This window comes from Vipera berus, assembly GCF_964194415.1.
Source record: "Vipera berus genome assembly, chromosome: 1".
NCBI classification, from domain to species: domain Eukaryota; kingdom Metazoa; phylum Chordata; class Lepidosauria; order Squamata; family Viperidae; genus Vipera; species Vipera berus.
Genome location: NC_138202.1, coordinates 320,600,692 through 320,614,919, shown reverse-complemented (window position 1 = coordinate 320,614,919; position 14,228 = coordinate 320,600,692). Strand labels below are relative to the sequence as shown.

Here is a 14,228-nt window from a genome sequence, read left to right as displayed (position 1 = left end):
ATAAATTTAGTAAATAAATAAATGATTAGTTTAATCATGAATAGATATTTTATCTTGTCATTTGACTGTTGTTTTTGAGTAACCCTTGAGAAATAACCACATTAAAATGGAGCCTTTGTTTAACAGGAAATGAAGCCAATAAAGAAATGGCCAACTATGAGTCAGGCATTCATAAACCAGCATACGGTGGAACACAAGGGAAAACAAATTTGTAAATATTTCTTAGAAGCCCGTTGTATTAAGGTGAATATATGATTGTAATTTTTTCTTCAAAGAAAGTAAACAGTTTATAGATCTTATTCTAGTTTGTTCAAAGCTTCAAGTTTAATTATTTGTTACATAATTTTTACCCTGCCAAATCCATTCATTCTTATGGTAATCAAAACCCAATGGCCATAAAAATTAATTATATAAAAATTATATCCAGAATTTATTAGATTTGGGGGAACTTTTCGTGTATTCGGTATAAATGATACTAGAGAAAATTATTGCTTAGAATAATACAAAGATTGGTGCGTATATTTTGTTTGGTCACACTATTTTTAAAATTTCATCTGAACTTTCATATTTAGTATTGAATATATACATTCTACTAGTTAGCTCTTAGATACTGTTGCATCACTGAATATAGTTGCTTTAGCAGTCCCATCAATATGTGAATACGGAGACTGTTAATAGAAAGTAACCTGTTTTCTAATTTCATAATCTTCATATAATTGCAATTCATTTTATCTTTTTGATGTAAAATTAATTTTTAATTTTCTTTGATGGGGTAAAATAAAACAGTATGAAATGTAAAAAGTCATTATTGAAATTTATAATCTGTCTTTATGTTACAGGGAGATCAGTGTAAATTTGATCATGATGCAGAAATAGAAAAGAAAAAAGAAATCTGTAAATTTTACATTCAGGGATATTGTTCCAAAGGAGAAAACTGCATTTACATGCATAATATCCTTTGACAAAAATGTCTCAGTCATATTGTGATCAAAGCTGAAGTGATCAATAGTACTTTAAATGTTCCATTTATAATAGAATGTAGATGTTTCTAAGGACTAGAGGCTTTAAATATTACTTTTAATGTAAAGTAAGTAACAGTTTTAGAAATGTATTCTTTTCCCCCTTTTTGAAAGAATCATTTATAACAATGTTTAGAAAGGTGCACCAGATTAAAGATACAACAAAGTAAGAGAAATGATTAATAATAAAACATAAAAGCATTATGGAAAAACATTTTAGCAATGCATTCCCTTTTTTATTTATTTCTCTAACCACTGCTTAAATTTGCTTAAAATTTGTTATGAATACAGTAGTACTCAACTTACAGTTTATTATAACATATGGTTAAGAATAAATGCCTGAGGAATTGTGAGAATTGTGACTGCTTCCAAAGTAGTTGTGGCAGTCATTAAGTAAAGTGCCCATGTGATTCCCTCACTAAACCACAATCTCTAATTTCCCTGTTGCAGTTGTTAATGTGCAGTATGGGGTGCTTTGGGATAGAGGAAGCCCTGGGAAGGCCCAGACCTACTCTGCAACACCTCCCCAACTCATAAGTAGCCTGCCCCAGGCCTGCAAGGGCCTGCCTCACCCACTGAGGTACTCTATGCTCTGCTTCCTGTAACTGGATCCAACAGAGTTGGGCCTCCTCTCTCCCTTTAGTCATACCAGTCCACTTTCCTTTTCCAAAAATTGCCTATCAGAAGGAGAATCAGCTGAGCTACCGTACGACCCTCATATTCAGAGATTGCATGTTACTGTTCTGGAAGTGGGTGCCATTTTGGAAGCAGCCACAATTCTCTTGATTCTTCAGGAATTTATTTTAAGCATATGTTACAATAAACCTTTTTAAGAAAGTAATGCCAAAATTATGGGAATTTCACTAGTATTAAAAGTTATCTTGTTTAGTTTCCTTAATATTTGATTACATGAATTTCCTTGCAAGTTCTATCATACAGGAGCAAAATGCTACCATGGTGACAAATGTAAGTTTTCTCATGATCCTCTAACTAAAGAGACAAAAGAACTACTTGATAAGGTAAGTAATGCTATCTAAATCAAACTTTGTATTTCAAAATCAAACTTTGTAATAAAAAATGCTTCCAGTTTTTCAAGAAAGCTAGATAAGTTGATTGAGAGTCAGTTGCATGTGAAATGCACCTAAGCAACTGAAAAACAGAACTTTTTTTGTTCTTCCTATAAACACATGCTACAAAGCAAGAAATCAGTTTATATATTTTAGTGGAAGATTTTTGCCCTAATCTCTTACTAATATATTTAAGGTGACTACAACTACCGGCACTTAGGAAATCTAATCTGTTTCAAAGTGTTCTCTCTGTTTTTCTATTACACATCAGATACCTAATGAAGGAAGACAGATTATGACTTTCTAAAAAAAGATCATAATATCCTTTAGTTACCATTTTTTGTCTTTTGTAACATGTACGCATAAGCATGTTAAGGCAATCTACAGTCTTGTACGTGAGGTCATGTATGCATATGAAATGGAGGATTTCTGCAAGCCTCCAGTGTTGAAACACCATCAACTTCTGGAGACAACTCCTTCCACTGATTAATTGTTCTAACTGGCAGGAAATTTCTCCTTAGTTCTAGGTCAATTCTCTCCTTGATTAGTTTCCATCCATTGCTTCTTGTCCTGCCTTCAGGTCCTTTGGAGAATAGATTGACCCCTCTTCCTTGTGGCAGCCCCTCAAATATTGGAACACCTATCATGTCACTGTTAGTCCTCCTTTTCATTAAACGAGACATACACAATTCCTTCAACCTTTCTTCATATGTTTCAGTCTCCAGTCCCCTAATCATCTTTGTTGGTCTTCTCTGCACTCTTTCTAGAGTCTCAACATCTTTTTGATATCATGGTGACCAAAACTGGATGCAATATTGCAAGTGTAGTCTTACAAAGACATTACAAAGTGGTATTAGTTTTGGAACATTATCATAGTGCTAGGAATTTGGATGGTGGTCTGTAAAATCAAATTTGAGAAAGGAGTGGAAAGTCTTCATAAAGTCATGTGCTCATTTCTTTCCCCCTTGCCCAATTTTCACATGAAAAAGTACAGGGTAGGCAGTAGCTGAATAAGAACTGTTTATTGAAAATATTCCAAGTAGAAACTATCCTTAAATGCCATTACTCAGCTTCTGCTATGCCATACCTTACTCCTTTAGGAAAATCATGGAGCAGGAGAAACTGGGCAGCATGGAAATGATCTTTAAAATGACTCTGAGCAGTATTTGTTTAGTGCTGATTTTGTCTTGTATCTTCTGTTTTGGGACATGCTGGTGGGGAAAGCTGATTACGTCGTTTCAGGGTGTTCCCTCTGTAAGATCTAGTTTCAAACCATCTGGATTATAGACAGAGGTGGAATTGTACTTTGTCTCTTGCCATATATAATTTAATTCATGGGTCCAGTACTATTCTGTACTCCAGTTTAGGCTAAATTACCCCTGAACTTTTATTAAATGTTCATAGAGTATGAATTTGGAAGAAAGACTCCAAATTAATAAGTACTGATGACTTAATGTTGTTGTAGGTTCTACATGTTTTAAAGTATTCTAGTTTAATCTGATCTATAAATAGCAGGTATAGATTTCAATAAGTGCTTTTGCCATGAACTTTAAAATAGTTGCCTATAGCCCATATATTCTGATTATATTTTAATGTGGTGTTTTTAGGTACTGAATACTGAAGATGAGCCTCAGAATGATGATGAAAAAGAAGTGGAAGAACTTAGGAAACGTGGCATAGTTCCTCTTCCTAAGCCACCTCCAGGGGTTGGACTTTTGCCCACCCCACCGGAGCCATATTCATTTATGGAGGAAGATGCAGAAAACTTTCAGGATCCCTCTGGCGAGTTCAAGAAAATTCCATCCCTCTTTGAAATAGTTGTGAAGCCTACTGTGGATTTAGCACATAAAATTGGGAAAACGTAAGTCTAGGAATCCTTAAAACTATACATTAAATGTTAATGAGGAAATCAATTTCAGAAAATGGATTATTTTAAACAAACCTTACAGTAAATGAATTCAGACTACATTACGGTATCCAGTTAGGGCAACTGTTTCCTCTCTCACATTTTGTATAGTTGTACAAGTATATGCCTCTTCATGGATTACTGCCTTGTGGTGAAGGGGCTTGCGTAATTCAGTGAAGCTATGAGCTATGTGGTGCAGGGCCACTCAAGACGGAAAGGTCATAGCAGAGAGTTCTGACAAACGTTATCCACTGGAGAAGGAAATGGCAACCCACTCCAGTATCTTTGCCACGAAAACCCTATGGACAGTACCAAAAGGCAAAACAATATGACGCTGGAAGATGAGCCCCTCAGGTCGGAAGGTGTCCAATATGCTACTGGGGAAGAGCAGAGGGCTAGTACTAGTAGCGCAGAAAGAATGAAGCGACTGGGACAAAGCCGAAAGGATGCTCAGATGTGGATGTGTCTGGTGGTGAAAGGAAAGTCCGATGCTGTAAAGATTTTTTTCTCCATAGGGACCTGGAATGTAAGATCCATGAATCAAGGCAAGCTAGACATAGTGAAACAAGAGAAGACAAGACTGAACATCGACATCTTAGGAATCAGTGAACTAAAATGGACAGGAATGGGTGAATTTAATTCAGATGTCCATCAGGTATACTACTGCGGGCAAGAATCCCTCAGAAGAAATGTAGTAGCCTTCATAGTCAATAAAAGAGTAGGAAAAGCAATACTGGGATACAGTCCCCAAAATGACAATGATCTCAGTTCGAATCCAAGGCAAACCATTCAATATCACAGTAGTTCAAGTCTATGCCCCAACCATCAGTGCTGAAGAGGATGAAATTGACTGGTTCTATGAAGCCCTACAGCACCTTATAGAACTAACACCAAAAAATGATGTCCTTATCATCAGGGGGGATTGGAATGCTAAAGTAGGAAGCCAAAAGATAACCGGAATAACAAGCAAGTTTGGCCTTGGAGTACAAAATGAAGCAGGGCACAGGCTGATAGAATTTTGTCAAGAGAATACAATGGTGATAGCAAACACTCTTTTCCCAACAACCCAAGAGACGGCTCTACACATGGACACCACCAGACGGTCAACACAGAAATCAGATTGACTATGTGTTCTGCAGCCAATGATGGAGAAGCTCTATACAGTCAGTAAAAACAAGACCAGGAGCTGACTGGCTCAGACCATGAGCTTCTCGTTGCAAAGTTTAGGCTTAAACTGAAGAAAGTAGGGAAAAGCACTAGGCCACTCAGCTATGAATTAAATCATATCCCTGTTGAATATACAGTAGAGGTGACAGATTTAAGGAATTAGATCTGACAGAGTGCCTGAAGAACTATAGACAGAGGTTCGCAACATTGTACAAGAGGTAGCAACTAAAACCATCCCGAAGAAAAAGAAATGCAAGAAAGCAAAATGGCTGTCTGAGGAAGCTTTGCAAATAGCTGAGGAAAGGAGGGAAGCGAAAGGCAAGGGAGAAAAAGAAAGATACGCCCAATTGAATGCAGAATTCCAGAGAATAGCTAGAAGAGATAAGAATGCCTTCTTAAATGAACAGTGCAAAGAAATAGAAGAAAACAATAGAATAGGGAGGACCAGAGATCTCTTCAAGAAAATTGGAGAGATGAAGGGAACATTTCATGCAAAAATGAGCATGATAAAGGATCAAAATGGCAGGGACCTAACAGAGGCTGAAGAGATTAAGAAGAGGTGGCAAAATTACACAGAAGAACTATACAAGAATGAGCTTAATGTCCCTGATAACCACGCTGAGGTGGTCACTGACCTCGAGCCAGACATCCTAGAATGTGAAATGAAGTGGGCCTTAGAAAAACTGAGCGACAACAAAGCTAGTGGAGGAGACAGTATTCCAGCTTAGCTATTCAAAATCTTAAAAGACGATGCAGTAAAAGTGCAACCTGCCTCCAGAGGTGGTGAATGCTCCAACACTGGAGGTTTTTAAGAAGAGACTGGACAGCCATTTGCCTGAAATGGTATAGGGTTTCCTGCCTGAGCAGGGGGTTGGACTAGATGACCTCCAAGGTCCCTTCCAACTTTATATTATTATTATTATTGCTACACTCAATTTGCCAGCAAATTTGGAAAACACAACAGTGGCCACAGGATTGGAAAAGAATGTTCAAACTACTTGGCAGTGCCAAAGAATGTTCAAACTACCGCACCATTGCACTCATTTCACATGCTAGTAAAGTTATGCTTAAAATCCTACAAGCTAGACTCCAGCAGTATGTGGATCGAGAACTACCAGAAGTACAGGCAGGATTTTGAAGAGGCAGAGGAACTAGAGACCAAATTTCCAACATACGCTGGATCATGGAGAAAGCTAGGGAGTTCCAGAAAAACATCTACTTCTGCTTCATTGACTATGCTAAAGCCTTTGATTGTGTGGATCACAACAAACTGGCAAGTTCTTAAAGAGATGGGAGTACCAGACCATCTTAATTGTCTCTTGAGAAATCTATATGTAGGTCAAGAAGCAACAGTGAGAACTGGACACGGAACCACCGATTGTTTCAAAATTGGGAATGGAGTTCAGCAAGGCTGTATACTGTCGCCCTGCCTATTTAACTTATATGCAGAGCACATCATGAGAAAGGCAGGGCTAGTTGAATCAAAAGTTGGAATTAAGATTGCCGGGAGAAATATCAACAACCTAAGATATGCAGATGATACCACTCTAATGGCAGACAGTGAAGAACTAAAAAGCCTCTTGTGGGTGAAGAAGGAGAGTGCAAAAGTTGGCTTGAAACTTAACATTAAGAAAATCAAGATCATGGCATCCGGCCCTCTCAATTCCTGGCAAATAGATGGGGAAGAAATGGAGGTAGTGACAGATTTTATTTTCCTGGGCTCCAAGATCACCGCAGACGGGGACTGTAGCCAAGAAATTAAAAGACGCTTGCTCCTGGGGAGGAAAGCCATGGCAAATCTAGACAGCACACTAAAAAGCAGAGACATCACCCTGTCAACAAAAGTGCGTATAGTCAAGGCTATGGTCTTCCCAGTTGCAATGTATGGCAGTGAAAGTTGGACCATAAGAAAGGCTGAGCGCCAAAGAATTGAGGCCTTTGAACTATGGTGCTGGAGAAGACTCCTGCAAGTCCCTTGGACTGCAAGGCAATCAAACCGGTCAGTCCTAGAGGAGATCAACCTTGACTGCTCTTTAGAAGGCCAGATCCTGAAGTTGAAGCTCAAATACTTTGGCCACCTAATGAGAAGGAAGAAGAGCCTAATGCTGGGAAAGATTGAGGGCAATAGAAGAAGGGGACGACAGAGAATGAGGTGGCTGGATGGAGTCACTGAAGCAGTAGGCGTGAGCTTAAATGGACTCCAGAAAATGGTAGAGGACAGGAAGGCCTGGAGGAACATTGTCCATGGGGTCGCGATGGGTCGGACACGACTTCACAGCTAACAACAACAACACAAGTATATGAATTGTAGAATTTACTCTACTGTATAGAGTAATCTGGGATCAAAGAAAACAGCAATCAGTTTAAAAAATACAATTTGGGGAAGGTAGTATATTTTGCCCCTTGCAGATTTTTTTAGATAGTACTGCTTGTCAATTGTGTTCTGATTTTAATATTTGTACACAAATGTACTTGACCTGGCTTTCTTTTTACAGGCCGCCAGCATTCTATAATAGTACATCGCCCCCTGGACCAGAGTTTGAAGGAAACGACCCTCACATGTATAACAGAGAATCAAGCCCAGGACATAATGGACCAGCAGGGCATCCAGGATCTCCTGGTCATCCTTGTATGGGTTCAGTGGTACCACATAGTCCACCTTTGCAGCCAGTTCCTACAGGATACTTAGGACCACAAGGTCAAGCCAGTGGACCTATGCATGGAAATCAGGGTGGTCCACCTTTAACACCACCTGGTGTGTCATACAACTGTGCAGTTGCTCAAGAACATATGGCAAACATGCCCAGAGACAATCATTGCCCACCTGGTCCACCATATCAGCACATTCCTAGTGAGCGGCAGTCAAATCCTGCATATGAAACTCTTCAGAATCCAGCTAATTTCTATGACAACTATTATTCACATCAGGCTGTGCATAATTTCCAAACAACCAATAATGCTAATGGTAGGTTTTAATTTATAAAATAGTTTCATTTTAATTCATCACTCTAAACTGAGCAATCTTATCTGTTGATAGTAAACCTAGTTTTCTGCAAGCATTCAGCATTTAAATTTGAGAATTAAGTGAGGTGCAGACAACTCTTGTCTTAATCCTTAATTAAAGATATATATGTGTTTTCAAAATGAACATACTAATTGGAAAAATTATAGAAGAAAAGTGGTAATCCATGTATTCTGCATTGGAACAGTTTTACCTCTAGAATTTTTGTAAATGGGATCTGGAACACCTTAGATAAATGTATTGCATGTATCACACTCATAATGTGTGTGTGTGTGTGTTTTCAAGTCATTCTTGACTCCTGGCAACTGCTTGGACAAGACCACACAGTTTTCTTGGTAAGATTTTGGGAAGTGGCTTACCATTGTCTTCTTCCTAGGGCTAAGAGAATTATTAACCTAAAGCAGGCTTTATGCCTAAAGCAAGATATAGAAGTCATCATCTCTCAGTTTTTATCTTGTTTTTAGCCTGTTGCCCTAAACCTAAACCATTACGCCAAGCTAGATCTCATATTATGTATACATTTACAGTACATTTTCCTAAAGGAGTATATTGCAATGATTCATTTCTATTCAGGAGCCTATCATTTCAGCCTCAGCAAGTAAAATGTTAGTCATTAGCTTTCCTTATGCAGAACGCTTGCCTGCTTCCCCAGCCCTTTAGAAGGGGATGTGTGCCTGCTTGGCGCTGCTACTTTGAATTGAAAAGCTGGTAAAAAGTGAAATAATGATGCCTTAGGAATCACTCCTTAAAGACATCCTTGAGAACACTGGGCCTTTTCTGTATAAGAGCCAATTTTTTAAAAAGAAAGTTTAGTTTAGTTTAGAGTACTCTAGATACTTTTTCTGCATATCTACCAAGGATCCCCAAGCTAGTCTCAGTTTTGGGGGAACTATCACACAACTATATTTGATTTTATAGTGGGTTTATTAAATGAAGCTAAGTGACTTCTAAAGCATCATAATAAACACTAATTATTTGTAATACTTAATGCAGATGCTACATGGCAAGGAGACTTTACAGAACACCAGTCTTACATAAATTCTTCAGATTCACATAACAGTGGAAATGAGTATGAATCAGATTGCGCCACTACAGCAGGACACAATTCGGCTATGAATGTACCTGATTTTCTTCCTGCAATGCAGAAAGCCCTTTTTGTAAGGCTGAGTCAAAAACATCAAGATGATGGAGAACAGATGAGCAATCAGTGTCAAAGGTCACTGAGTAGAGAAGAAGGTATTTTCAGTTTATGCATTTGTTAAATATAATACTATATTTATTGTATGTTGTTTCTTTTTCAGATATCGGAATATTTACTGTATTCTTCCCTCTTATGTTTATTATACTCATTGTAATTTTTATTAAGCTCACCAGTTATTTGTTTCATAATCAACTCCCAATTGGTCCAAGCAAACAGAGTTCTGTGGCTAAATCTCTAACGAAAAGCATGCACGTATCTATTATAGAACAGTCATACAGATGGACTGATTGATTCCCTCTTACGTGTTGGCATAACATTGACTTTTATTTTTCTTTTTTTATACATTTTATGTTCATTATAAGATAAAAATAGAAAAAAGTTAAATTTAAATAAATGCAGAGAGGAAAAAAGTGGTAACTTCCAACTTTTCTTTGAAGTAGAATACATACATACATACACATATGTGCACAGACACACACACATGTGTGTGCGTGTGTGTATACACACATATATACAAAAAAACCTACCCTTTTGCTTTGCATTTCATAACATTTCAGACCATTTTCTATAATAAAATCATTCTAATCATTTAAAAGTTTTGTTTATTTCAGTTTCAAGCAAAATGTTCAGTAGCAGTTTCCAAGTAGAAATAACAATAGATAAATTCTCTTTAATTAAAACTGTCAATCTTACCATCTCTAATAACTCCATCACCGTTACTATCTACTCTTCCATTGTGGACACTAGCATGTCTTTCTATGAGTCTTTTGCTAATAACTAACAAAAATTTACATTCAGAATACAATTATGCAATACCTCCCACAAATAGTCTGAAATTTTAAAGGATTTTGGTGATCTCAAGACACTACTGATACTCTTTTTATGCTGCCTTGATTATTTTTATAAATAATTTCAGGCACTGAACATACATAATAGTGCTTCCTTCTATTTTCCCCATAAAAATAATCCTGTGAGATGGGTTGGGCTGAGAAAGAGACTTGCCCATGGTCATCTAGCTCAGGGGTCCCCAACCTCTGGGCCATGGTCCACTAGTGGGTCATGAGTATTTACAAACAGGCCATGGAAATGGCGAGCAAGCATGCACATGCACATCCCCACTTGCACGAACAGCAGATGAATGCATGCACGCACACTCCATTTATGTGCCAGCCTCTCGTGCAAATGGAGCTGTGTGTGCTTGCTGGCTGCTCATGCAGAACGATCCCCTCTCACCGCCCCCCCCCTTCCCGGCCACTGGTCTGCAAAGCCGGAGAGGTTGGGGAACTGTGATCTAGCATTTTTTTTGTTTTTAAATAAAATAAAATTTTAAAATAAAACGATTTGAAAATAAAATAATGTTTTAAATTTGGAGTTATGCAGGGGGTGTTCTAGATTTCTTATATGCTTTTAGGACTTAAAAACTGTAAGAGTAAGATATTATCTGAAGTTACATAGCCCCAATGTTTTTAAAAAGGTTTAACTTGAGGTTTGTGGAGTTGAATTTTGATGACTACAAGATGAAAGACTAGAAAGGTATACAACTAAACCAATATAAACAAGAATTTATATTTTTAATAGAAGCTTAAAATTTCATAATAGTGCTTTGCAACTTTTATTCATATCAAATGATAGAATCTTATTTTAGACAATATATATTAAGTTCCTAAGACTTAATGATCTCTTTTTTCCTTTTAGATGATAATGTAAATTGGTACTCTAGTAGTGAAGAAGAAGAAGGAAGCAGTGTTAAATCCATACTGAAGACCTTAAAAAAACAAAGTGAAACATTTCGAAATCAGCATTCAGCAGATCAGCAGCTGCGTGTTATGCCAGTTGACCCAAGACTTGCTAAGGAACGTGGTTCAGGAAACCAGGCTGTTGATCCAAGACTCAGATCAGCTTCAAGATCAAATGCTAGGAAATCAGAATCGGGAGTCTTGGACCCAAGGCTTGCACGAGATCCAAGAACCTTAAAGGGTAACGAAAGCAGTCATGGAAGCTCCTCTACGAGTGGAGCAAAACTGGATGTGCATTATCCACACCCTGTTGTCAAAATCACGCAAAAAGGATTGGATGAAGATGATGAAGATGCTGAAAGAGAGTTAAGAGACAGAGCTTTTCTCATACCATTGGAACCTCTTCCTGGAGTAACATTACGAGATCCGAGATCTCAACTTAGACAGTTCAGCCATATTAAAATGGACATTGTTCTAAGCAAACCCAATTTTGCTAAGCATATTGTATGGGCTCCTGAAGATTTACTCCCGGTACCTTTGCCAAAACCAGATCCAGTATCTTCAATCAATTTACCCCTTCCTCCACTTATAGCTGACCAGCGATTTAATCAATTAAGGAATAGCAAAAGTGATTCTATCCTAAGTACAGTTCCATGTGATCCACGACTAGCAGCAAAAGCAAAAAATAACATAAACTTAGCAAACAGGAGTGGATCTTTGGACCACTCTACAGATTTGCATCCTGGTAATACAAACAAGTTAGGAGATCCTCGCTTACAAAAATCCACGGACCCCAGGCTGCATAGACTGTCCAGTACAGACTCCCATCATGGAACGGTGAAGGATCTTTTGCCTTCAAAAACTGATCCTAGGTTGGCCAGATCCAGCACTTGTACATCACAGTCCTCAGAAGCTGCAGTCTTCCAGTCTGACTCAGATACATTGCCTCCATATGCACCTAAGTTGTCATCTGCAAGTTCCAAACTAGGCACCTCTAGTTCAATAATAAGTGGCATTAGTTTATATGATCCAAGAAACCATACTTCATTGGATTCTTCTCCACTTAATTCAGGAGAGAATGGAGAAAACCAGAAAAAGGGTATTTTGAAAAACACTGGTCAGAATGAAGTAGCCACCTCAGAAGAACAGTTGCCTCAAAAAGCATCCCTGCACATAGAAAAACATGTGGAAGCATTTGGAGAAACCAATTCAGAGAAAGTACCGGTAACTAATCTCAATAAATCTCAGGCTAAACACTCCAGTTCTGCTCCAGCGGTGCACAACCTTCCTATCCAAGCTTTATCAGGGTTAATCAGACCACAATATAGTGATCAGAGGCAAATAAGGCAGCCTGGGCAGATCACTCCAGCACTAGAAAATGATCCAAATGGGGAATCAGATGACAAATCACTGAAAGATGTTTTCAAGACTTTTGACCCAACTGCTTCACCTTTTTGTTAGCTAATTGTTAAGATTTTTTTACCATTGTGAATAATGCTGGTTTCCGCAGTTTTGTAACTGGTTTACCTCTATGCTTTATTTATTTTTAAATTATAACCAGAAATACTTTGGGGCTGCTATTTTCAGAACTACATGCAGTAATACAGTATACTATAGTGTTTGCCAATTTGGTATTTTCTATATAAGTTTCCCATTTCAGGGATATGAATCATTGATCCGTTTAAATAAAAGCGTATATCATGTTAGGTCTGAGAGAAGCACTTTCATTGTAAATCATCATTAAGGGATTCAATTTAAAGACTTGTATATGTGTAATGTGACTTTTCAAAATCAACATTTTATGTTTGCCACTTTTGTATGATTGTACAGTTTCAAGCAATATAATGTACATTACTATGAGAAACATTATTTAAGATGACAATTATCTAATCTTCTTAAGCCCAACTTGCTAAGCATTTGACACAGGGCAACATTTTTTACTCATGAAACTGATATTCTTAGCCTAAAAGATATTGTATTACATACTGAGGAGCAGAAAAAACTTTTTAAAGTATTTTATTCTATGCTGTATATATAAAAATGCAAAGGACATAACTAAAACATTATTGTTAAAATAGAAAACACCTAGGTCTATAAAATGTATTTACTTTTTCATGTATACACTATTCTCTATTGTGTTATGTCACATTGTGGTGTTCATGTATTCAATGTATTTTTGTATTCAGCTGCTTAATTTGTATTGCTTTTTTGTATTGATGTAATGACAGTAACATGTATTCATGTGTCTGGCATTTTTAACAAATTAAAAGAGTGAAATCTCTGACTTTCCAGAGTCATGTGGTTTCCTTAGATACAGTATGTATGTGTTCACTTTTAGAGCAGGCAACTAAATTTCATTTTTGATGTGTGCCATTGTGCCCACAGTAAAAAGAATGACAATAAAGGTTATCTTATATGTGATTTCATGAACAGAAAATTTTATGAATTTCTGCTGTAACTCTGACTTCTTATATTGCCAACCACCTCTGGTGAAGACCATTTCAAATAACCTTCTGGCCAAAATATTACACCTGAACTTTCATCTTGCAAAAATCAAAAGCTTCAATTTTGCAAGTCATCAGTGGGCAGCATAAAGTAATTGTGACAAAGTGATTGAGGAGAAAAAAGTTCATTAAGCAAACTGAATAAATTTGTAAAAAACCTAAGATGCATTGTGTTAGCCAATGTAGTTAACAGCAAGTTTTAGAAATTTTGAAGTATTCTCCAGGACATCTGTTGCCTCAGATTTTAGGCATACAATATCATATTTACAGGTTTCTCTAAAGTAAAGAATATATTTTACTAAAACTCGGTTAAAGTTAAAACAGGCTGTTTATGTTTATTAGTTTAGGATTCATGTTATATCAGCATCATTCCATACAGCATTAACCTTGTAATTTCCCCACCGTCTTGAAGGAGGCGGTGGTGAGACCTCTCCTCAAGAAGCCTGCCTTGGACCCAGCTGTGTTAAACAACTTTCGTCCGGTCTCCAACCTTCGCTTTCTTGCGAAGGTTGTTGAGAGTGTGGTGGCGCATCAGCTCCCTCTGGTTCTGGATGAAGCGGATTATCTAGACCCATCCCAATCGGGCTTCAGGCCCGGGTACAGCAC

The 14,228-nt window shown here is 37.5% G+C and overlaps 1 protein-coding gene across 2 annotated transcripts in view; it reads left to right on the top strand.

Annotated features, from left to right (window-relative positions):
- ZC3H6 (zinc finger CCCH-type containing 6) overlaps nt 1-13,539 on the top strand; it is a 32,915-nt gene extending 19,376 nt beyond the window's left edge. For both annotated transcript variants that reach the window (XM_081344783.1, XM_081344782.1), the window contains exons 6-12: nt 127-243; nt 840-953; nt 1,931-2,038; nt 3,694-3,947; nt 7,655-8,124; nt 9,175-9,417; nt 11,078-13,539. In XM_081344783.1, coding sequence (XP_081200909.1) covers nt 127-243; nt 840-953; nt 1,931-2,038; nt 3,694-3,947; nt 7,655-8,124; nt 9,175-9,417; nt 11,078-12,579 — 2,808 coding nt within the window. In that variant the 3' untranslated portion in view covers nt 12,580-13,539. The remainder of the gene's footprint in view (nt 1-126; nt 244-839; nt 954-1,930; nt 2,039-3,693; nt 3,948-7,654; nt 8,125-9,174; nt 9,418-11,077) is intronic.
- The last annotated feature ends 689 nt before the right edge of the window (nt 13,540-14,228 follow it).